The 25,232-nt window shown below is 47.7% G+C and overlaps 1 protein-coding gene across 4 annotated transcripts in view; it reads left to right on the plus strand.

Annotated features, from left to right (window-relative positions):
- LOC141726923 (dymeclin-like) overlaps positions 1-25,232 on the plus strand; it is a 226,948-nt gene that overhangs the window by 167,293 nt on the left and 34,423 nt on the right. For 2 of the 4 annotated variants that reach the window (XR_012577879.1, XM_074532016.1), the window contains one exon: positions 7,935-12,210. Coding sequence is in view for 2 of the 4 variants with exons in the window: in XM_074532014.1 (XP_074388115.1) it covers positions 4,961-6,385 (1,425 nt within the window). In the remaining 2 variants the exon portion in view is untranslated. Of the gene's footprint in view, positions 1-213; positions 12,211-25,232 lie in introns of those variants that run through there. The other 2 variants (XM_074532014.1, XM_074532012.1) reach the window with 2 other exon arrangements.

Consider the following 25,232-nt stretch of genomic DNA (forward strand, 5'->3'; position numbering starts at 1 on the left):
CAGCTGGGGATGGGACAGACGGGACCCCCCCTCGGTGCGGTCAGCGCGGTAACCACGTTTCCACACGGCAGGACAGACCCTCACCCCCCGCGGCACGGCCAGGGGAGCGGCCGCGGACTAGGCGGCTGGACTGGGCCAGACGGACTGTGCCAGAGCCGGCACAGGGCTGGGGGGGGGTGGGGGGGGGGGGGTGGGAGGGTGGTGCGTCTGCGAACAAGTGGGGGAACAGACGGGAATGGATGAGGTAGTATTTTGTTCCTAGCCTTATACTTTCACCGTTTTTCTTTTATTGCCTTTCAAAAATGTAATTTTCTTACAGCCTCCCCCCTCCCCAGCATGTGGTATACTCTTTTTCTTCTGGATTAAACGGTTTTTACAAATAAATCCAGAGCTTAACAAATCCAAACTTCTGCTTGGATACGTTGAAATGGTCGACGAGCTAACTCATGACCTTCTCATGTTGTTTTTCTCATCATCCTTTTATTTATACTTTGGGAAATTATACATGTTTCAGTTACTTGTTTTTCTACTCCAAAAAATCTCAATGCACCCATAGTTCCTAAAAAAAGCTGAACACACCAAGCCTGAGTATCCCACTGGGCTTTTTGATACATGTCCTCTACTATTCCCTAGTAAGCATTTTATTGTCTAATTGTCTTCTATCAAGATGTTTCTATTTCCCTGATTTATCTTGTTCGCCCCCTACCTTGTTTTATTTCCCCTTTTTTGATTCGCTAAACTTTGACATTTCCAATTTTTCCTCATTTGGAGTTAATATTAACTCTTTCAGCTCCATTTTCTGCTGCATCTTTAGCTTCTAGATCTGCAAAAATTTTCCCCCTTATTTGTGAGGTCTTTACCTTTTGGTGTCCTTTAATATGTACTATAGCTATCTCTCTTAGGTAATTTTAATGCTTTTAAAACCTCTGCAATAAGTTTCTCATGTACTAATTCTTTTCCTCTTGAATTAAGTAATCTCCCTTTTTAAATTTTTCTTAAGGTATGTGCTACTCTAAAGGCATACCTTGAATCAATATATAACTCCTTTCTTTTGTGTTAAATATTTTAATGCTCTTTTTAGAGTATGTATTCATAAGTTTGCATGTTTGGTTTTTTTTCTCATCAACTTCTGCATACCCTGTATTTTGCAAGGAGTTGTATTTCTGTTTGCTAACATAACTCCCAAAGGGCTGTCTTGGGGTATTTCTGTTGGTAATTTTTTCCCGCTTTTCTTTCCTGTATCCACCTTACTGAATTTCTGTCTCATTTTTCAATATTCTATCTATTTGTCCCCTGCTTCTGTTTTTCACTTTTTACTAACAATTTAAATACCACTTTTCTTTCAACTACTTACACCCCAAAAACCCCCTTTTTCTCACACTGCTTTTCAATACAATCCACCTCCCTCCAAGGAGATATGGTAAGGCTTAAAATGCACAATCGACATTACGTATACTTTCATTTGTCTACATTCACTCACTTTTATTTCTCATTCACTCTCACACGTTCCTTCACACCCTCAAGACACAAAGTAGATCCTTATTGCTAGAAAATCACAGGTCCCTGTGGCCGCCTCTTTTGCCTTGGGGTTGACCTCCAGGTCTCAGTGTCACCAGGCCCCCTAGAAGGGCCCTGTCTCTGGTTGCCTCCGGTGCCAGTTCACCTCTCTGGCTGTCTGCATGTCTTTCACACTCTTCAGCTATGGCCCCTCACACGCCCAGGGAACACTAGCTTGGTTTGCAGGTTACACACTCTCTTTGGCCCAAAAGTCCCCACCTACCCAGGAACTACAGCCTGGTGTGTGGGTCACTCACTCCTCTTTCCACTGTCTCCCCCTTCCCATCCGCCCGGGAAGTTGAGGCTGACTGTGTGTGTGTCTCACTCTCACACACACAACAAAACAACAATAAGGTACCTTTCACATCACCTATTACAAGTTTAGGTGTTACCGGCCAGTCCTGGTGCAATTGGATATCCCTCAACCTAGCTGTGCTGTCCAACCCCAGATGCTCTTGGGCATTTTCTGTCCCTCAACCCAGCGGTGTGGTACAACTACAGATGCTCTTGGGCATTTAATTTCTTTTGCTGTATTGTCCAACATGGATGTTCTTGGGCATTTTTTTATCCCTCAATCTGGCTGTGTTTTTCAACCCCGGATACTTTTGGGCAAAATTTTCATCTCTCAATCTAGCTGTGCTTTCCCCCCCTGAGTGTTCTCGGGCATGTCCTCACTCTGACAGAATTCTGCTCAACTCTGCTCTTGGATGCTCTTGGAATATAAATCCCTCAACCCAGCAGGTATTTTTTAGGGCCCCCTCCGGTCCCGTTTCCTTGTGGATTGGGCTAGGAAACCTTGCTCTCTACCTCCGAGGGGTCCAACCCCTCCCTGAGACCCAGTCCCAGTTACCCCGGGGGATTCTTTCACTCTCTTATCACTCACTTTGTCTCTTTAGTGGCCGTTTTTCTCGCGAAAAGTCGGAAACGCAGCATGGGAGACTCCGCACTCACTTGGCAGGTCTGGGACAACCAGCCCGCCTCTCATTCACACACATTCATCTCCCCGTATCTGCCCCCCCTGAGAAATACTTACCAATCCCTTTTCCTTCCGGGGTTCTTCGTGCGCACTACTAGTCTTAGGGGGCAAATTACCGGGTTGTAGGAAGCCTTTTTCCCTTATCTTTGTTTTATTGTCTCTTTTTGTCCACAGATGCAACCTGCGTCTGTCGGTCACTTCAGGGGAAACAGAGCGAGGCTGCCAAATAGGGCAAGGCACGCCTTCCTCACCCTGACAGCGAGGTGTTAGTAACCATCCTCTGCTACCAAATTGTGAAAAACGCCAATCACTTGTTTTTCAAAATTTCAAAAGTTTAATAGTAATAAAATGGTTTTAAAAATAGTAATACAATTAGAGTAATAATAATTTGGACAATTTGAATTAGGACAATATGAGACAATAAAGACAAAAAGTTACAGATGTCTGGGTAACTTTTTCTGTGCATCATGAGCCGGAAAAAGGGCACCCGTTAAGAAAGGATTGACCCTTAAAAGCAATAGCCTGTTGCATATTCATACACGTCATACATGATGCATAAATTCCATTCAAACACAAGATTCTGTCTGGTCATTGTCAACTTCTTCCTCTGAATCCTAACATTGCCTTTGAGGTAGGAAGAAGTTAGTTTCTTCTGATAAGAAGGCAATAAATTCTTTTTCTCTGAAAGATTTAGGTGTCCTGTGGCTGCTATCTCGCTGCAAGTCCTTTCTTTTAAACAAAGCATCTTACATAGCATAGTGTCCAGGTTTAGAGCAAATTTGGGGAAGAATCCCCCAAAGGAGCTCCGGTGGGAAAAGCAGATCCAATCGGCCCCTCCCCCCAACTGGTCTGGGAGGAAAAAATACCTCCTTGGAGAAAGGTGGAAAAAAACCCTGTTTATTAAACAGTAAGACCAAAACAGTATCAAAACAATGAGACCCCTTGCCACTCTAAAAGAGATGACAAACTGAGAAAACCCCGGGTTGAAGCTCAGCTCACTCAGTCTCTGATCAGTCCCTGTAGCAGGTAGAGCCAGGCGTTCGGAAGATCTCGTGATGTTACAGGAAGACAGGGCCCCTGTTCCCTTAGATAAGAAAATTAACATAGGAATGCAGCCCCCTGAACCAGATGCCAGTAACTTTCCATTTGCCCAGTAACTGTCCATCCCTTACTAACCATAGATGGTAAAGACAGACCCTCGCCTGACGCAGAAGCCCCTTAGACTATAAAACCCCACGAGAAGAGATAATAATGGCCTTTGACCGTCCACCAAGTTGGTGTTAGCATGTTTCTTAGGCCCAGGTCGCCAGCCTTGTATCAGAAGGCAACTTTATGGTGCCGAAACTCGGGAAAGCGGCCGGGGAACGGGAATTCGCCTGGACAGAGGGCAGCGGCTGCACAGCTGGCCTAGTGCAGCAGGAGGTCACCTCCGGACCAGCATGGACCATGGGATCCACAAAAGGGTCGTAAGTCAGGCTCATGAGCAATGGGGAATTAAATGTGAGCTCAGGAATTCTAATCTTGCTATCGCAAGGCTCCTAGAGCTGGGGACGATCGAACGTCCGGTAAATATATTATATTCGGAAGTGTGGGAGAAGCGCACTGCCGCCTTAGCAGAGGATACTAAGTCCTCAGGCAGTGATAAAAGCCTCAAAGCGTGGGGGAAAGTAGAAGAGGCCCTACGCAAGGCCTTAGAAGAACAGGAGACGTGGAAAGCCGTGCATATATATGTTTATTTGTTGCAGTAAAGTGGGGGGCGGGGGCCGCGACGCACACAGCGTCTGAGAGCGATCAGATTGAATGTGGGAATATGCCGGGGCTGGGCGCGTTCCACCCCTTCCCGAGCCCGAGCCCAGACCCCCCCGGAGCCCCCAGGAGAACCCCCGGAGCCCCCAGGGGACCCCCCGGAGCCCCAGGGGACCCCCTGACCCTCTCGCTGAGCCCGCCAGGTCCCAGCCCAGCGCGGAACCTTCTGAAAAATCCGCGGTTTCTCTATGCGTCCCTTCCCTGCCGGTCGCCAGCCCAGCGCGGGAGGCAGAGCGGCGCGCGTAGTTCTTCTGCCGGGGACTGGCGGAGGGGGCGCGGAGCGTGGCCAGACTGTCGGACCCTGCCGGGATCGGTGAAAACTCCACCCCGCCGTTTGCGTTTGAAAATGGCGCCCAACCGCATGGCAAGGGTGGAAGGGAAGAGGCGGGGGGCGGAAATGAAGTCAGTCTGCTTGACAACGCATGCGCTGGCGAGGGGGGAGAAGGGGTGGCCCCCGTGGTGGAGCGTGGGACCAATCAGAGCGCTCTATTCAAATTAGGTCCTTATAGGGCAAGGACCTCCCCCACCAGGAGGCGGGGGGAGGCCAGGGGGAGGGAACGGCACCACCCCCGAAGGGAGGAGCGGGATCGAAGCCCCACAAAAAGGCACGGAGCGCCAGAAATGCGCTGGCATTCAGCTTCCGCTTCAGAGTCAAGTAACAGCTGCTCAGACAGCTCGGGAAAGCTGACCGAGCCTGGCTCGGACTCGGAAACCGAGAGAGTAGAATTAATACGGTTTCGAGCGAAACCGAATAAATCTTTAAACAATATCGGGAAACAACTGCAACACAAACTCACCGATTGGGGAAAAATAAAAGCAACGTGTAGAGGCCAAACACCGGCAGCCTCCATGAACGCTTTCCTGGTGAGGGTCACCGGAGTGCAGGGAGACCAACGGGGGGCATATACCCCAGTTAACCCAGGGGAAGTCAAAGCGATCTCAGAAAGAGGGGTCAATTCAGCCGTAGTACCCACGCTCGTGAACGACCTTTCTAGCACTAATGATCTGCTCACTTTTGATATTACGCAAATAAGCCGCATGCTTTTTGATGGGGCGGGGCAGATCGTATTTGAGCAGGGGTGGCGGGACGACCGCGTCAGCCCGGGCTTCTGGAGAAGGGCAGCAACTCAGCGAGCTGTCCCCAGCCGGCACAGCTTTCCCTGGCAGCATCCTCACTCCGAGCACGCCCGAGAGGAATCTGTAGGAGCTGCGGGAAGACGCCCCGATGCAGCGGCCCAGCCACAGCAACCCCCAGGGGGGCAGGAGACCCTCGTGCCCTGTGCCCTCACAGGGAGCAGTCAATTTTGCATCCCTGCCTACGGTGCGGTGGCAGAGTGGGGCAGCACCGCCAGTAACACCCTCGCACCCCCCACCGCCACAAGCCGCGCTGTTGCCACAGGACCAGCGGGAGACGCCCCAGACCGGGACCGCTGGGTAGCCTTGGCCATGAGAATAGGGAAGGAACCCCTAAAAGTGTGGGGGACATGCCACCTTTACAGCAGTCAGAATCCACACACCACAGGGTTTCAGTTCTTGGCAGACACAGGACCAGACTGCAGGATTTTTCCCCGCACCCTGGTCGCAGCACCATCGGCAAGCCAAGTAGATCACCTGGTATCCAAAATCACGGAAACCCTTCAGGCCAATGGTTTCAAGATTGCAAGCGCAAAGATCAAGAGAAGGCCCTGTGTGACCTTCCTGGGAGTGGGGATCGCAAGCTCCTACGTGACACCCCCCGAGGTGAAGGTCAGTCGAGACGTCAAAACACTACATGACATGCAATGCCTGGTGGAATCACTGCAGTGGCTTCACAACATCGTCCTGATCCCTCCTGAGGTCATGGACCCCTTATATGACCTCCTGAAAGGAAAGCACCCCTGGGAACCCAAGGAGCTGACACCGCAAGCAACGAGCTCCCCCGACTTCATCGAAAGCCAGATGTCCACGGGCGCACTCGCCAGGTGGAACCCAGCCATGCCACTGGACTTACACGTTCACTTTACACCGAGGAGGGGAGGTGGGAGCACTGGCTCAAGGACCTTCTGAAAAGGCCCGACCGATTCAATGGGTGGTTCTCGGAAGACCTGCCCGTGCTTTCTCCCCGGGAATCGAATGCATCTCTAACCTCATCATGAAAGGCAGGAAACTCGCTTTGAAACACCTAGGGACTGAGCCGACAAGCATCCACCTTCCGTTTCGCAAGCAACCGACTACGGAGTCAGCCACAATATCGGAGTACATAGCCCTTGCTCTCACCAGCTTCGGAGGAGAAATCTCCTACTCCTCCAGACCACCCTGGACTAAGCTGCTGACCGTAGTCGACGTGGACATACCACCAAAGGTCATGGACCGACCGCAGCCAGGACCAATGGTCTTCACAGATGCTTCCTCCATGACTTCAACCGCAGCAGCAGTGTGGCAGGCAGGAGAGCAATGGCATTGCGTCAAAGCCTGTGACCCCACACTGTCAGTGCAACAACTGGAGGCGACAGCAGTCGTCTTGGCGTGCGGACTCTTTCAAGAGGAACACCTTAACATAGTAACGGACTCTATATTCATGGCAAGGCTTTGCCTAGCCATGGCAGGACCAGGAGTGTCTACATCAGTAGCAGCCCTAATGCTGGAAGAAGCACTCTCCTCGCGACAGGGCACCGTGTCAGTCATTCACGTTAACAGCCACGACCCAGTCAAAGGTTACTTCCAGATCGGCAACGACAAAGCGGACGCCGCAGCAAAAGGCGTATGGACGTTGCAGGAAGCTCGTCAGCTCCACGAGTCGCTCCACTTTGAAGCCAAAGCAATGGCGAAGAGATGCAGGATCCCGACCGCAGACACAAAACACGTGGTAGCCACCTGTCCTCATTGCCAGAAATCACCCTATGGACCTGTGGGGTCAACCCGAGAGGTCTCAAGCCTTCAGAGATCTGGCAATCGGACTTCACCTGGTGTGAACTACTGAAGCCCCGAGCGTGGCTTGCTGTGACAGTGGACACTTATAGTGGAACGATCATAGCCACACAGCACCCCAAAACAAACTCCAAGGCCACAATTCAGCACTGGCTGACAGCCATGGCCTGGCTTGGTATCCCCAAGCAGATCAAAACGGACAACGGGTCCAATTTCACCTCCAAACCAGTACAGGAATTCGCCTCAAAATGGGGCATCGCATTAGTGCAAGGTATCCCGTATAACAGTACCGGGCAGGCCATAGTAGAGAGAGCAAACCAGACCCTAAAAACCAAGCTAGAAGTATTGGCAAAGGCAGAGGGCTTTGCCAATGCCATTCCTTCGGGAGATCAAGCACGTATGCTGGCAACCGCTTTGCGAGCACTGAATCAGTTCCCTAGGGGAAACGAAACAAACAGTCCCGTTCAAAAGCACTGGGCCACCCGAGCGCTAGAGGAGGGCCCGCAGGTGGTAATTAGAAACCAGCTGGGCGAATGGGAACAGGGCTGGAGGCTGATGCTCACAGGGAGAGGGTACGCAGCTGTCAAAAAGGACGGCAAAGTCAGGTGGTGTCCACTTAAGCCAATTAAGCCCGACCTTCATAACAAGCAGGATGAGACTGACGAGAATTGCGAATTTCTGTTTACAGGACATGCTCATAGGACGTCCTCGTGACGCATACATGCCCATCCCAGAGGAAAGTGACAGACCACCAAGCTGCCTGGCAGCGCCCGAGAGACCCGCACAGGTGAGACCCAAGCATCAACGGTGTTTCTGTGTGATTTTGCTGTTGGGGCTTGTTGCCAGAGGGCAAGCCAGCCCAGATCACTACCCCCATCGGCCTTTCAGGTGGGTCATGCGACACCTTAGTAGTGACAAGGTGCTCAGGGAAACCACCACACCAAACGCCCCATCCTTCGTGCTCCGCGTTACCGACCTGTTCCCAGGACAACCAAAGGTAGACCCCAATTCCCCACACGCCACACACATGTACCTATCCTACTGGTGCCCAGCTTCAAACCCAGGAAAAAGCTACTGCAATCACCCGGGGTGGGGATATTGTGGGCACTGGGGCTGCGAAACCATTGTTACAGATGCCAGACTGTCGGGGCCTGGGTGGGATCCACAAGAGCCCGACAAATTCTTACAGTTCACCTGGGCACCCAGCGGCTGCAAAATACCCGTCTTCCTCCAGGGAAGCTTTTATCGCAATCACCATAAAATCCCAAAAATTCGGAAATGCACTAGCTATAACATGACAGTCTTGCAGCCACATCACCCCAGGTGGGCCATAGGCAGAACGTGGACAGTAGTCCTTCAAGGGTCAAAAGAAAGAGTAAATGTGCGAATTATCAGGCTCCAACCGTCGGCGCCCCGAGCGGTCGGACCAAACAAAGTGATTAAAAGCGTGCCGAAAGGGAGAAACGCAACCTACCCTAAAACCCTATCCACTAGAGTTAGCAAAGTCCCAACCGGCCATGCGGAAGACTTTCAGACAGACCGCGCCGCCAGGTCGGACTCAGACCCAATCCTTTGTATGTTAGAAGCTACCTTTATATCCCTGAATGAATCCAACCCTAACCTAACCGAATCCTGCTGGCTTTGCTACGATGTCAAACCTCCCTTTTATGAAGGAATCGCTTTAAACACTCCCTTCAGTTACTCCACGGCCGATGCCCCTCACCAGTGCAGATGGGATAACCCTCGCAAAGGAATCACCCTGAGTCAAGTCACAGGCCAGGGCAGATTCTTTGGCAATGCAACCCTAGCTAGGCGGAGAGGCAACGTCTGCACCAAAGTTGTCAAGCCTAACAGGAAAAACAATAAGTGGGTAGTCCCATCCGCACCTGGGATGTGGGTTTGCCAGCGATCTGGAGTGAGTCCCTGTGTGTCCCTTGCCAAATTTGATGACTCTAACGACTTTTGTGTCCAAGTTCTGATTGTTCCTAGGGTCCCACTCAGACGAAGAAGTGTACCACCTTTTTGAGGAACCCAGCCGGCTCCACAAAAGAGAAATAATAAGAGGTGTAACTATCGCGATGTTGCTTGGTTTAGGAGCAGCAGGAACGGCAACGGGTGTCTCAGCCCTAGCGACACAGCACCAAGGACTGTCCCAGCTGCAAATGACCATCAATGAGGACCTGCAAAGGATCGAGAAATCCATTTCCTTCCTAGAGAAGTCAGTCTCCTCTCTCTCGGAAGTGGTCTTGCAGAACAGGCGAGGTCTGGACCTCCTGTTCATGCAGCAAGGAGGCCTGTGTGCCGCCTTGAGAGAGGAGTGCTGCTTCTATGCAGACCACACAGGAGTCGTGAGAGACTCCATGGCAGAACTCAGAAACAGACTGGCTCAGAGGCAGAAGGACAGGGAAGCCCAACAGGGCTGGTTTGAATCCTGGTTCAATCAATCACCATGGCTAACCACTCTGATTTCTACCCTAATAGGTCCATTGGCATTGCTGCTTCTAGCGGTTACCTTCGGACCATGCCTGCTGAACAAGCTGGTCTCATTCGTTCAGGCCCGCCTGGAACGGGTCAACATCCTGTTCATCGGCCAGCGAATCCAACCAGGGAACACTGCCAGCCACAAGTCCTAAACTTGACTGGCGAAAACTTACTCAGATTTACCAAACCCCCTTTTCCTTATCGAACTACAACCTTATACCTCATTTCAGTATACGACTACCTCATTCATTTGTGAAAAAGGGGGGGGAGATGTAGCAGGTAGGGCCAGGCGTTCGGAAGATCTCATGATGTTACGGGAAGACAGGGCCCCTGTTCCCTTAGATAAGAAAATTAACATAGGAATGCAGCCCCCTAAACCAGATGCCAGTAACTTTCCATTTGCCCAGTAACTTTCCAACCCTTACTAACCATAGATGGTAAAGACAGACCCTCGCCTGACGCAGAAGCCCCTTAGACTATAAAACCCCACGAGAAGAGATAATAATGGCCTTTGACCGTCCACCAAGTTGGTGTTAGCGTGTTTCTTAGGCCCAAGCGGCCCTGGAGAATGGGCCGCCGTGCTGTCTCTTGAAACCAGGTTGCCAGCCTTGTATCAGAAGGCAACAAGTCCCTCAGTGCTGGAATTGTCGCAGGCCAGGCCTGGCCTGGTGGGCCACAGCTGCAGCTGCCAGTGCTCTCCTGGGTGTTCAGTCCAGAGCAATTCCAAGAGGTCCAAAGAAAAGGAAAAAAAAAACAGTCCAGGGAACTTCTTTGCCTCAGCTAGCTAACACTAACTAAAAAGCAAAAGAAGAGCTCTCTGCCCCGCTGACTGTCCGCAGACAACACAGTCAGGAGCAGGAATGTGGAGGAGTGAGTGCAGTGTCTGAAAACAAACTGCGCGCTTCTTCTCTCCCCCCCTTCACTCTCTGGAGCACTCTTAAAGGTACAAAACTTATTATTATTCAACATAAACAGAATGAGACGATTGGGGATAAAAGCATCATATAGTCAACCCAGGAAACATTGTTTCAATTTTAACAATTTTTATAACCTAAAACTATATGTAACACAGTACTTAAGAGAATTAATACAGCATTACTTTCTAACACAACACATATAATATTCATTTTAATATTTGCGAAAAGCCAATCATAAAATACATGCCTTTTTCACACACGTGGTCCTTCCCCCTTTCTCCCCCCCCCGTGGGCTGGGAAAGTTACCTAGACTAGTCGTCCCAAAACATACTCTATTTTAAACTCGCCGTGTCCTGCGCGACCGCAAACACTGCTGAATAGTGATTTTCGCTATCACTTTAATACTGTAGCTCTCAGCTTGGCGACTTCCAAGTGCTTTTGAGCTCTTACAAATTCCTTAATTTTGCACGTCCCGCCAAGCCGGGGGTTCCTGCTTTTGTCTTTTACGCATCTCGCCCACTGTATTTCAGCCCTTCTTTTCCATGCGTCCAGCCAGTTACCGTGTTCCCTCCCCTTCTTCTCATACGTGTCCCACTCTGCTTCCCACCATCCACTATCCTGAAGCTTTAACAGACCAGTATGGATCCCTATATTACTAACGTGAAGCTCACGTTCATATACTGGAATTACGGAACTATATTTTGGCCAAAACAATTATGAGGATCTTTTATCTTAAGCACACTCCCAACACTACTTCACTCACACTTCGGGCATACACACACTTATACTCACAATCTTCTAGATCCTTCTCCTTCTTCTTTTTTGTTATACAGTCCTTTGTAGTCTCCAGGTTTACCTGCAATCGCCGATGATCCCAAGAGAAGTCGCTCAATCTGTTAAAATCAGCAGCAGCGTCATTAGTCTGAAATCTCCTGGGTCACGGGTTGTTATGAACAAAAATTCGATTAATATTTTTTTGTGAGAAAGAGTTACAGGGACGCAGCCAGATCTCTGTCTCTGCCAGGGTTCTTCGTGCTTTGTTATTGTAATCATGGGTCGTTGTAGCTTATCTCCTCTTTTGTATTAGTAAAAGCCCTGGCTGGGGTGGGGTGATAGCCCTTCCCCGAGGCTAAGGTTCCTAACATAGTGAAGACACCTGAGAGGGTGGGGGGGGTTATGCAAAGTGACTCCAGGACCAGCATGCTGTGGGGGACTACAGCTCCAAATGCACAGAGAAAACCCCAAAAACAACGAGCCAAAAAAGAGTTAAGAGACTAAAGTGATGTCTGGACATGAGGATCAGATTGCTAAGCCTGCAGAGATGCGGAGTCCCTCTCGCCCTGACCACGGGATTCATCCCCGGCGGCGAGACGAGGCCGACGAGGCTGAGAGGGCCAAGATCTGACGGGGACATCACGCCCTAAAGGATCCCACGAGGACTGGATCCCCCGGCTCTGCCCCTAGTGGACAGAGCTGCGCATATCCTCCTCCTCTGAGTTGCCCTGGGAGACGCGACGGGGACTGCAGCCCTGCCGAGCCCCCCAAACCTGAGCTGATCACTTTAATAAAGGCATTAAAAAGGAGAAGAAGTCTCCTGGCCCTGTTTATTTCACGGCTGAAGAGGCTTTTTATCCCGGTTTGCTAGCCTCCATTGTGAAAAACAACTGCTCACTTTGAAAATTTAAAAAGGTTTATTAAACCTTAACAAAAATACAACAAAAGACTACATAAGGAAAAAGCTGCAGCACTGGGAACTGCCCTTGTGGCTGCCCACCATGTGGCCAGTTCATCTTCAAGATGGATGCTCAGCCTTTTATACCCCTGGGGGGTTGCATCAGCTAACCCTGGCCCCTCCCAAAGTCTGTCAGTCATTCAGCTCTTCTTTGTCATTTATTGGTGGACACTGCTTTATTGTAATTTGATTGGAGGTCAGGTGTTGCCATGCCGCACCCCCCAAGCAACAAGCTTTTCCATTCCCAACTGCCCCATACAAGGGGCACATGTGCATGCCTTCTTTTTACTTGTCCTAGACAACCCAGGCTGTCTGATGGCAACAATACAGGGGCGGAAAAGGGAACTATGGGGAGAACAGAGGACGTCTAAACTACAATAACATAGCTACATATCACTAAAGCTTTTCTTAATATTTACACAATATTTATCTTTTAATTGCGAGAGCAAATCATCTCATTATCCATCTATAACAGCAATATGAATTAAGCATTTAAATTTTAGCTTATAGAATTATGTGTTGAATTTTAACCTTTTACTTAAGAATCCTCTGCTGTAGTACAAAGGGAATAGGAAAATACAAATTTCTGAAGCTTCTTGCATAAAGAACAATATCAGGAGAAGACCAAGGGATGCAAGAAACCCAGATAAAGGGGGTCCTTTGTCTCCAAGCTCATCAAGACCGACAGATGTACTCAGATAAGCACCAAGGGACCAAAGCGCACGCGCAAAGGAGAAAAATTCAAAAGTTCAGTCGTGAAGAAGACCACGATCTTCAGCCTCAGACACCAGCAAGAGACCCCCATGAGACCACCACTGTGACCAATGCATGCTCAGAAGGGCATGGATCTAATAACCATGAGAGGCGAAAACAGGCGGGGCCAGGGGTTGAATATGCATGGAAAGATTGGGCAATATAATGCATATGAAACACTTTGGTGAATAAAGATGTGGTTCAGACCAGGGCTCGGGGCACAAGTTTCACGAGAGCTATCTCACTTGTGCCCGACGCCGACAATACATCCCCACTTCATAACTACATCAGGTGGTAGTGTCTATTTATTCTGCTAATTGTTGCAAGGGAAGAAATTGACAATAAGCAGAAAACACTCATTGTTTGAAAAGAATGTTTGCATCAGGTATGAGATATATGAATATGCAACAGGCTATTCTAAGCGGTAATCCTTTGTTAGCAAAGTGTGTTATGTGGCAAAGCAGAGCACCCAGATGTCTGTAATTCTTTGCTTTTTTATTGTCTTTTGTTGTCCTAACTCTAATTGTCCAAATTCTTATTCCTCTAATTTTTATTACTATTTTTATGACTATTTTATTTTATACTATTAAGCTTTTAAAATTTTAAAACAAGTGACTGGCGTTTTTCACAGTGCCAGACTTTACCAATTGTGAAAAAATGACTGCTCACTTTTAAAATTTCAAAGGTTTATTAAACCTAAACAAAAATACAACAAAAAGACTGAATAAGGAAAAATTGCAGTGCTAGGAGTCTCCGTGACTATCAGCCACGGGAGCATCTCCAAAATGGATGCTCTTCCTTTTATAACCTTATCCCCTCCCAAAGTTTTTTCAGTTAACTCCTTCTCTTCCATCTATTGGCAGAGCTTACTTTCTTACATCTTGATTGGAGGTAAGGTGTTGTTATGCTGCGCCTCCTGGTAATAAGCTGGCCCTCTCTAAACATCCTGACTATTAAGGGTATTACAAGGGGGAGGGGAAAGAGGACTATGGGAGGACATCTTAAAATAACGTCACTATACATTTTAACATCCACATAATATCTACCTCTTAATTGAGAGCAAACTATTACATTACTCATCTATAACACAATCCTGCCATCAGTTATCATCAAAGCCATGGCTGCACATTTCTGCAGACAACAGAGCCTCAGTTACCCTTAGAGCAAACAATGGGGCCATCACCCCGCTTTGCAAACATACCAGCACCAGAATTCCCCTGGCACAGCCCCATATCAGAGGACCACGCTGTCCACTACCATTCTGGGTACCTTTAGCATAACCTGAAGTTAGTAGAAATAGCCTATGCATTTTCTCTGCTCTGCAAATTCTTTCACCATTCCTAAATTTGGGCATGGGATCACGCAAAGAGTATTTTCACTTTCATGAATGATTCACACAGGAGAAATCAGTCTTTGCAACCAGTCCACATACAATTCCAATTCCTTTTCCAGGCCTCGGAGAGCTAAAGCTGGGGCATTAATCAACCTTTCCCCTATTTTTTTTAAGTTCTGCTTTCCTACTTTTGTCTACACAACAACATTGGGGCTATGCTGGGTTAAAAAGCCACAGAATAAAAAGTCCTTAATCCAGGTCTTGTATCGATGCAGGATGGCCCCCAGCTGGGGAATGACGTGCAATGACTCCATGATTCAGAAGTCTGAACAAATGCTTTATTAAGCTATACTATATTATATTACACTGCATACTATACTATATACTAAACTATACTAAACTAAAGAAAAACTCGTGACCCTTTCAGACAGTCACGACGCAACTTTGATCTAATTGGTCAATCAATCCAAAACATCATCACCAGTGTCCAGTTAAGAAATCCCTTTTGGTAAACAATCTCCATAACACATTCCACATGTGCCAAACAACAGGCACAGTGAATAGATAAGAATTGTTTTCTCTTCTCTCTCTGAGCTTTTTCACTGCCTACCCCAGGAAAAATCCTGGGAGAGACAATAATGTCTTTCTCTGTTCAAAGAGTATGTGAATACCACAGTCTTGTAATATCCTATTAATCCTAAACATTGTTACAGCTCCCCTTCAGTCCTGGGAAACAGCACCTCCAAAATTCCCTGGACTCCCTCTGGGCCAACATACCCCAAGCTTTAAGTCAAAATGCACCCCGAGCATTCAACCTTTATCACCTGTGCTTTCCCTTCAGACACTCCAAGCCTCCCCTCCAGCCGGAAAACTGAACAATTTTATAGTGGCTTCCCTTACCACCTCCTCCCTTTCTCTCGATAGGAGTAAGCCTTTCACATATTGCAATAACTTAATTCCTAGGGATGGAGTAACTTAACCTCTTCTCCCTCTCATTCCCACTCAAAGGAAAAATATTGTTTACTATGCTCTGTAAGATGGCATCCCCAGGAAGCATCCATTAAATTGTTGAAGCAGACTTCCTGTTTGAGATAGAAATTAGTTGAGACACACACTCTTGTTTATTAGTGTGAAAAGGGTCTTGGTTAATTCTTTTAAACTACTTTGTTTACAGACTGTGAAAAATGCCAGTCTGTTTTAAAATTTTAAAAGTTTAATAGTAATAAAATAGTATAAAAATAGTAATAAAATTAGAGCAAATAGAATTTGGACAATCAGAGTTAGGACAATAAAGAACAATAAAAGCAAAGAATTATGGATGTCCGGATGCTTCTTGGGCATTAAGCCCCCAAAAAGCATGTCTCGCTAACAAAGGATTAACCCTTAAAGCAATAGCCTGTTGCATATGCATATATCTCATACATGATTCAAAAATTCTTTTCAAACAAAGGGTGTTTTCTGGTTATTGTCAACTTCCCTCCTCATCTTGTAAATCAAAGTTTGGCTCCTTGAAGTCTGGTTCTTCCCGATAAGGAGGCAATAATTCTTCTCTTGAGATTTTGGGTGTCTTGTTGCTGATATTTCTGTGCAAAGAATTTCTTAAGTATCTTATCTATTTCTTGAGCTAGTTGAAAAAAGTATCTTACATCACATAGTTTCTCTTTTAATATTATGTTATAGCCTAAAACTGTATTTAACACACTACTTAAAAAGGATTAATACAGTACTACAAAATAACTTTCGAACATACCACACATAGTATTCTTTTTAATATTTGCGAAGATCCAATCATATATGCATTTTTCACACAGACTGACTACTCACTGACTCTGATTACAGCAAACTCTCAGTGTAGACTTCCCTTGCAGACTCTGACTGCAGATATTTCTTTGCAGACTCTGACTGCAGGCTCTGACTGCAGGCTCTAACTACAGACCTAGACTGACCTCACAGCAGATCTTTTACAGCAGCAATTCTCTTTCCTGTTTGGTCAATCTTCTAGTCCCTCTGGATCATTATTTCAGTACTTTCACTCCTTTCTTCCTAAGGATCCTCCTCTGACCACACAACCTACCCTTTTATCACACTCATCCTTATTGGATATATCTGTGACTCATGAAAAGCAAGGTTGTTTTAGGTAATTAACATAGCTGTGACTCATCGGGGTGAGGTTGCCTGTAATCCCTTCTCCTACATTAAATCAAGTACTGAATAGCATCAGTGTGAGGAGGGAACCCAGCTCAAGATGGTACAAGGATCTAGGACCGTGGAGTTCCTGGGTTTATTAGTTTCACCTATTTTCAGGTCCTGCACTATAACCGGCAGGATAAGAGTGTTAGTGGGGGGACACACATGGTTCCAAAAGACCCGCCCTTATTGTTGCCTTCTCAAGGCGTGGCGACCTGGTTCTTAGTCCGGCACGGTGGCCCTAACCCCAGGGTTACTCAGTCCATATGCTCCTGACACCAACGTGGTGGACAGCAAATGGCATTTATTGAGGGGTCACAAGGGTTTTTATAGCTTGGGCAGTCAGTGTCATTTCCTTCTGCTCACGTCCGGCTGGGTGCGGCCAGGTATGGAGCAAAGGTCCGACTTCGGGGGGGGAAGATGTCCTGACTGACCATACAGCCCGATTTCTTCCGCACGCAGATCCCTAACTCTCCACATTTCCCCCCTCCCTCATGATTAGTAAAAATCGTATAAGATTATAAAATGTAGAGGTTACAAAATTTCATGGGTTAGTGAAATGAGTATAAAATTGTAAGCGTGTTAGTAACTGGCATGCCTTAAAGTAATTGTCGGCTCTCGACAAACATGATGTTAACCGTTTCTAAACGCTTTTTAACAAATAGCACCAGTTTGTTTAATATGCAAGGCCCGAAGATTAGGGTTAGTAAGATTATAGTGAGTGGGCCTATTAGGGTAGAAACCAGGGTGGTGAACCATGGGGACCGGTTGAACCACGACTCGAACCAGCTCTGTTGAGCTTCTCTGTCCATTTTTCTTAGGTTTAGTCAGTTTCTCAGTTCGGCCATGGAGTCTTTAACGACTCCGGTGTGGTCCGCATAAAAGCAGCATTCCTCTTTCAAAGCAGCACACAGGCCTCCTTGCTGCATGAACAAAAGGTCCAGTCCTCGCCTGTTTTGGAGGACAACCTCTGAGAGCGAGGAAAGGGATATTTCTAGGGAAGAAATGGATTTCTCAATCCTCTGCAAGTCCTCGTCGACTGTCATCTGCAGTTGTGCCAGTCCTTGATGTTGTGTTGCAAGGGCCGAGATGCCTGTGGCAGGGCCGGTAGCTCCTAAACCAAGGAGCATTGCGATGGTGATGCCTGTTACCACTTCTCGTTTGTGGAGCCGGTCGGGTTCCTCGAACAAGCGGTACACCTCTTCTTCCTGGCGATACAGGACTCTGGGGACAATTAAAACTTGGACACAAAAGTCAGTAGAATGATCGAATTTGTTAAGGAGTACACATGGGCTTACCCCAGATCGTTGACAGACCCACATTCCCGATGCAGCTGGGATCACCCACTGGAACTTCCCTCCCTTAAGTTTGACGAATTCCCAGCAGACGTCGCCCATCTGCTTTGCCAAGGTTGCATTGCCAAAGCATTTGCCTTGGCCCGTAACCTGACTTAGGGTAATGCCTCTCCGGGGGGTGTCCCATCTGCATTGGCGTGGATTGTCTGACTTTGAGAAGATGAATGGGAGATCGGAGGCAACACCTTCGTAAAAAGGGGGTTGTGCATCATAGCATAACCAGCATGACTCTGTGAGGTTCGGGTTGAATTGGTTTAACGATAAGAAGGTAGCATTTAACACACTTAAGAATGGATTGGAGAGGGTTGGTTTGGCTAAGAGATCGGATGGGGAGGAGGTAAGTTTTAGCATCTGTGTTTTGTGGCTAGAACTACCATTAGCTGCGATCCCCTTCTGGTGGGTGTCCTGACTGGGGGCAGTTTACTGCCACATGGCCTGCCTGGCCACACTTAAAGCATGCCATCACACTGGTTATTGCAGTGTGAACTGCTGCTTGGATGGGAGCTAGGTGTTCTTCCTTTGCAACATGTCTGATCATGGCAGCAACATTGGACCCAGGTGGCAGTGATCTTAAGATGTCCTTGGTGGCTGAGTTGCATTGCTGGCATAGGCAGTCTGCTAGCACAGGACCCTTCGCCTCTGAGGGTAATGCGGAGGAATCTAATGCTGCCTGAAGGCAGTCCACAAACTGAGTGAAGCTCTCACTCTCACTCTGCTTTATAGTGGACCATGGCGATGGTCTGGCTATTACTTTGGAAGCAACACGGATGGCTTCTTGGGCAGCACGGGTTGTTGTCATAACCTCATGGGCCTGCAGGCCCTCAGCCTGCGCCTGGGGGGTGATCATAGTGGGGTCTGTGCCCATTAGCCTCTGTATCCTGGAGCCATGCAGTGGATGGTCTGCCGCTGTTACTAAGGCTAGCTGCTTTACACAATTGTCCTCCCATTCCTGTTTAAAAACGATCTTCCCCTCCCCATTGAAAATCAGCCTGCAAGTCTGTTTGATATCAAAGGGAAGCATATCATCGCCTCCAAAAACGCTGTCAATGAGTGTGGAAACCATGGCAGAATTAATCCCCCTGTCTGCAACCACTTTAATAATTGCCTGCACGTCTTTCGGGTTTACCGGGAAGTAGGTTCTTTGATTTCTGCCTGCCCCCCCCACACAGACCGGGAACACCAGTGTGGCAGACGGAGCCCACTCCGTGCAAGCCATTTTTATTTTCCGCCAGTCTGTAAGCGGGATTCAATCTTTCTCTGATATCCCCTTAACCCACGCAGGAGCGCTGCAGCTAGTGACCTTGCATGCCACTGCTCCCTTTTTGTTAAAGCCCGAGTTGGTGTCGGAATCGTCTGACCACTTTTCGAGCCCGTCCCGGCTCAAGTCAAAGTCTGAGCCGGAAGTCGAATGGCCGGACGTTTCCGGGCTGCTCTGCCGTTTTCTCGGGCTTCGACCCCGCCCCTTCTTGTGGGGGTCGGGCCGTTCCCTCCCCCTGGGCTCCCCCCGCCTCCTGCTGGGAGAGGTCCTTGCCCTATAAGGACCTAATTTAAATTGAGCAGTTTGATTGGTCTTACGTTCCTTCTCGGGGCTGCCCCTCCTCCCCACTCGCCCAAGCTTGCGCTGTTCAGCGAGCCTTCTGCATTTCCACCCCCGTATCATCCTTCCAGCCCTGGTCACGCGCTCCGGTGCCATTTTCAAACGCATATGGCGGGGCTGCCTTTTTATCAACCGCTTCGGGGTCGGATATTATAGCAGCATTCCGCGCCTCCTCTGCTAGCTCCTGCGCGCGCTCCCCCTCCCCCCATGGCGAGTCCGGTTGCTGAGGGGGTTCCGGCGTTCGCGCCTCCGTGCGCCCGACTGGGTCAAAGTCCTCCGCGGTTTGCGTCGCTGCCCCTACCCCCAACTGCGGCGCCGCTAATAAGCAAGTTCAGGCGTCTTTCCAGGTTTCTTGCTCTTGCTGAGCTTTTTACAGAGCCTGGATAATTCTACCCCATGATTTGAGGGTTTTCCCTGAGCCTGAGGACATGGTTTCCTTGGCCAGAGCCTTCGTGCAATCATCCCATATCTCCGGCTGGAGAATTTCTACCGGGCTTTCTATAGCCCCAAGCTTAATCAGTTTCGGCACTGCGATAAATAAATCCTTAAGCTTACACTCGATACCCCACTGCATGTGGATCTGACTTACAACCTTCGCGATAGCGTCCATGCTCCTCGCTGGTCCGGGGGCGTCCCCCCCGCTGCACTAGGCCAGCTGTGCAGCCGCCGGTTCCTCGTCCAGGCGATCCCCGAACCCCGGGCGGTGATCATGTCCCGGGTTTTCGGCACCAGATGTTGCCTTCTCAAGGCGTGGCAGCCTGGTTCTTAGTCCGGCACGGTGGCCCTAACCCCAGGGTCACTCGGTCCATATGCTCCTGACACCAACGTGGTGGACAGCAAATGGCATTTATTGAGGGGTCACAAGGGTTTTTATAGCTTGGGCAGTCAGTGTCATTTCCTTCTGCTCACGTCCGGCTGGGTGCGGCCAGGTATGGAGCAAAGGTCCGACTTCGGGGGGGGGATGTCCTGACTGACCATACAGCCCGATTTCTTCTGCACGCAGATCCCTAACTCTCCACACCTTATCTAAGCAACAGACTGTAATCCCTTCTTTCCTTCCCTTTGTGAGAAATGACTGCTCACTTTTAAAATTTCAAAGGTTTATTAAACCTTAACAAAAATTGCAACAAAGGACTGAATAAGGAAAACGTTTTCAGCACTGGGAGTCTCCGTGACTGTCAGCCACATGCTCATCTACAAAATGGATGCTCTGCTATTTCTATCCTTAGTCCCTCCCAAAGTTTTGTCAGTCAACTCTTCCTCTGCTGTCTACTAGTGGAGATTACTTTCTTACATTTTGATTTGAGGTAAGGTGTTGTTACACTGTACCTTCTGGTAATAAATTGGCCCTCTCCAAATGTCTAGACTACTAAGGCTATTACAAGGGAAGAGGGGAAAGAGGACTATGGGATGACATATTACAATAACATTACTATACATCCACATAATATCTATCTCTTAATTGTGAGAGCCAACTATTACGTTACTTATCTATAACAAACCTCCCTTTTCCTTTTCAGTAAGTCATTTGGCTCTAACAATTAACTCTTATTGTTGATTCGGATCATTTACCCTTACTTCTCAAAAAAGAAATAAAAATAATTTTTACTAGCATCTGTTGATGTGGGCAAGGACACTGGGAACAAGAAAAAAATTTATTTGAAAATTGACAAAATGGGATTACATAGGCCAATTCAGTCTTGCCCTTTAGTCTCTGTTGGATTAAGGGACAAGTGAGGAATGATAGAGGTCTGTTATGGCTTTCTTGTTTCCACCTTACCATGCCTAGGGGTTGCCACCCGCAGCAGGGCTATAATCTTCTCGGTGGTGAACACAGGGGCCAACCCAATCTTTCCCTATTTTTTTTTGTTTTACCTTACTTATTGGTTCTTAAGGTAACTGTCCCAATACTTCTCACAGTTCCTTGTGTACCTTCCCTCAACAGATGCTTGTAATTTTTATCTACAAAAATAGGATAATTACATCAATAAATTATACTGTTCAAACTCCTCACCCAAAGTGTTAGTTAAAATAATCTTTAGCTGACTGGTGAAAGCTCAACTCTACTTTTTGGATGTCTTCAAGCTTCTTTGGTTATCTCTCACTCAGTCTGGATCTTATAGTCCATTCTTTGGGTTCTTTCACTGGGGTTTGAATTCTGTTGACATGAGTCTACTCCCGCTCTGTGGTTCACACAGCCGATTCATGGGTTCGTAGCACCTGAAAGGGACTTCCCCACTGAGGGGTTAAACTAAAGACAATGCACATAGTACTGCCTCATGTGTTTCATTATTTGAACTTACTACTGCTGACACAAGGGAACTGTGTGGCCTAGGAAGCATTACAATCACTGAGAGGTTTAGCACTTAGCTGGGCATCTTGTTTTGATGGAAGCAGTTTCTAGGGAACGTGGGCTAGAACAACAGTGAATTACAGCAATTACAGATACCTCTGTTTATAGAGATTTAATGGATACTTAAACACTATTAAATTTTATGGAAATCACTGTACATAGCCTTACATAAACTTTTTGGCAAACATACGTAGAGGCAAATTGTTTTCTCCTTACAAGAACAGAGTGTACACAGAGAGTCAGGGGCTACCTCAGTTAGCAGAGCTAGGTAGTGACACACGCACAAATACATATTTACACACGTCTGCTTTTCTAGGTGGGACAGCAGTTGGATGCACGGAGCTGTGTATCTAGAGCTATGTCTCTGGGCATGCCCAGCCTGTGTGCACACAGGGACATGCGCAGAGCTAGTACACACACACACATACCTGCTCACCTGCACAGAGCCCCTGTGCACGGCGGTGTTTGTCAGTAGCACACACTTGTGTACACCCAACTTGCCACACGCACACGTGTGCCACACATGCACTCACCTGTGTACAGTCTCTACTAATGCACACATACCTACAAGCACAAGATCTACTTGCACGTATTTTGTGCACAGCAATATGTGCAGTGTCATACACATTAACACACCGACGTCCCAAACAGTCATGCTTGCACTTATAGAACCTGTGTACACTCTGTGTACACACAGAGCTGTGCACACTCACACTTGAGAGTGTGTAATTTAACATACATGTAAACAGCAGTGCATGTCGTGTACGCATCAGTACATCTATGTGAACAGTGCTGTGTACACTATACACTAGCACATATGTACACTCTGGAAAGCAGGATATGTATACTCACACCTGGGCACACTAGAAAACACATGGGCACACAGAACTGCGCACATCAGCACACATATATTCAGCACTCTCTTAGAGTCCTCTTGGCCCTGACTCCCCTGTAGGTCTCTCTTTGTGGAATTATGTCACAGTGGGGATGAGGACATTGTGGCACCCTTTAAAGAGCACCCTCTGTGCCTTTGGAGGTGGGAAAATTTCTCTGTTTTTAACAGAGACAGATTTTCATCTTTTAAGCATAAATCTTTTCTGACACACAAAGGAACTGAGACATGGAGTTAATTCTTAACTTAGAGTCAAAATCCATTTCAGATTCAGGTGAAGTGCGCTGTTTTGAATTTTTTAGTCTGTAGCTTGCTTGCATAGATGAAGTGTGTTGTTTTAACTTGTTTTGTCTGTTAATTTGCAGTGCTCACAAAAGCCTGTTGTCACAGATATCTTTTGTGAAAAATCCTTTCTTTAGTATTTTTCCCTCTTCTGGGAAGCTGAGGCCCCAGAGAAAAATGTAAACAATGGTTATCTGCTGCTGTGGAATGCAACAGGTGCACCTGTGATTGGCCCATGTTGCATGTTTACAATTAAGGGCCAATCAAAGACCAAGCTCTCTCTGGGACATCATCAGAGAGAGCTCCTTTGTTTGGTCATTCCTTTTCTATTCTTAGCATAGCAAGCTTCTGAACTTCTCTCTCTATTCCTTTTAGTATAGTCTTAATGTAACTTCTATCATAAAATAATAAACCCAGCCTTCTGATCATGGAGTCAAGATTTTCGTCTATCTCTTCACCCCTGAGGAACCCTTGGAAGCCCGGCAACAGCCTGTAGCTCGCAAAACTACCTCAAACAAGGTGAAAAGAATGTAAACTTCCAAGCTAGAGGGAGATAAGAGGGGCCCCTTAGACCTTGAAACAAGAAGCAAACCAAAACTGAGGCTACCAAGATACTGAGAAACCGAAGGACAACCAGAGAGCTCTCTGCACAAGGACTAATAAGAAATAATTGTGATGCGAAACAGGCTGGTAAATGAATATGTGTGGATGCTGACAGCTTAGTCAGAGACATGTCCTGGTTTAGGGCAAATTTGTTAAAGAATCTCCAAAGGAGGGTCCCTCCAGAAAGCAAAACCCACACGGCCCCTCCCCCCAACCGGTTCGGGAAAAAATTCCTCGGAGAGAGGGGGAAAGAACCTGTTTATTTGACTGGCCCAGCACCCCCCAGCACACAAAATGAACAATACCAGATGACACTGCTCTGAGAAAGATGACAAAATCAGAAAGTCTCTTTCGGGGGTGGTTGCTCTGTTCTCAGTCCCTCCGGCACTGGGCAGCTGCTGCAGGCCAAAACGGTGCAAACTCTCGATGTTCCCAGGTCCCAGTCCAGAGCAGGTTTGAGATGGTCACAGAAACAGGAGAGGAGAAACAGTCCGGAAAGGAATTTGGACTGTTTAGCTAAACTAGCTAAAAAGCAGAAGCAAAAGCAAGAGCAGAAGCAAGAGCAGAAAAGGGAGCAAGCAAAGCAGCAAGCTGAAAGCAAGAAGCCATAACAGCCCTATGTACTGCCCGTCTCTGTGTCCCTGATAAGAGAAACCCAAACAAAACTTCCACTCTTCAGAGCCGGTCTTAAAGGCACAGAACAGATGAATGGGGATGCAAGCATCATGACGTCACCCCAGGACAAGAGAGAAACTGATAACTTTCCCAGGCATCATCCTGGGGAAGTTGTGACAAAGCTCAGAGAAAGAATTAAAACAATTCTTATCTTAATCTCTGCACCTGGTGTTTGTGAACATGTGGGATGCTTGTACGTGATGTTTATGGAAAGAGATTTACAAGAAGCTATTACTCCTAATTAACTAGTGGTGTGAGGGGTGTCATTTAAGGACCAATCAGATTCTGAGTGAACGATCCTGTCTATAAATGTGTAGTTCCTAATAAACCTTGCTTTATGTCTTCTGAGTGTTGGAGTCAATGTTGTCTTCTTTCAGCCATTCCCAACTCAACGGCAGCATCTGGTGACCCCTACGGAAACTGCAGGACGAACGGGATGCTTTGGATCTACCCCACCGGGAGATGCCATGGTGGCCCCGCCAGTCCTTGCAGGATGGACTGGACACCCTCTGTCCTCCATTTAAGAGAGGTAACAGTGATTTTCCCTGTGCCTCCTTAAGACAGCTGGTCTTTTCGTGACCACAGGTAGCAGCCCAAGGCCAAAGAGCTAGGGTGGAATGGCTTTTCCTAGCACAGCTGAAGTGCCTACATCCAGGGGTAGACTACTGCTTCGTGCGGGCTGCTGGGAAAGGTTTCCTTTAACATGGGGAACCAACTTTCTACGGAAGAGAGATTAGTTCTTTCTACATGGAAGGACGCTTTGCCACGTATGGGGGTTCCTTTGTCAGATCATTCCCTGTGTGCTTTACTTGCCTGAGAAAGGTCC

Source organism: Zonotrichia albicollis, chromosome W, assembly GCF_047830755.1.
Source record: "Zonotrichia albicollis isolate bZonAlb1 chromosome W, bZonAlb1.hap1, whole genome shotgun sequence".
Taxonomy (NCBI): domain Eukaryota; kingdom Metazoa; phylum Chordata; class Aves; order Passeriformes; family Passerellidae; genus Zonotrichia; species Zonotrichia albicollis.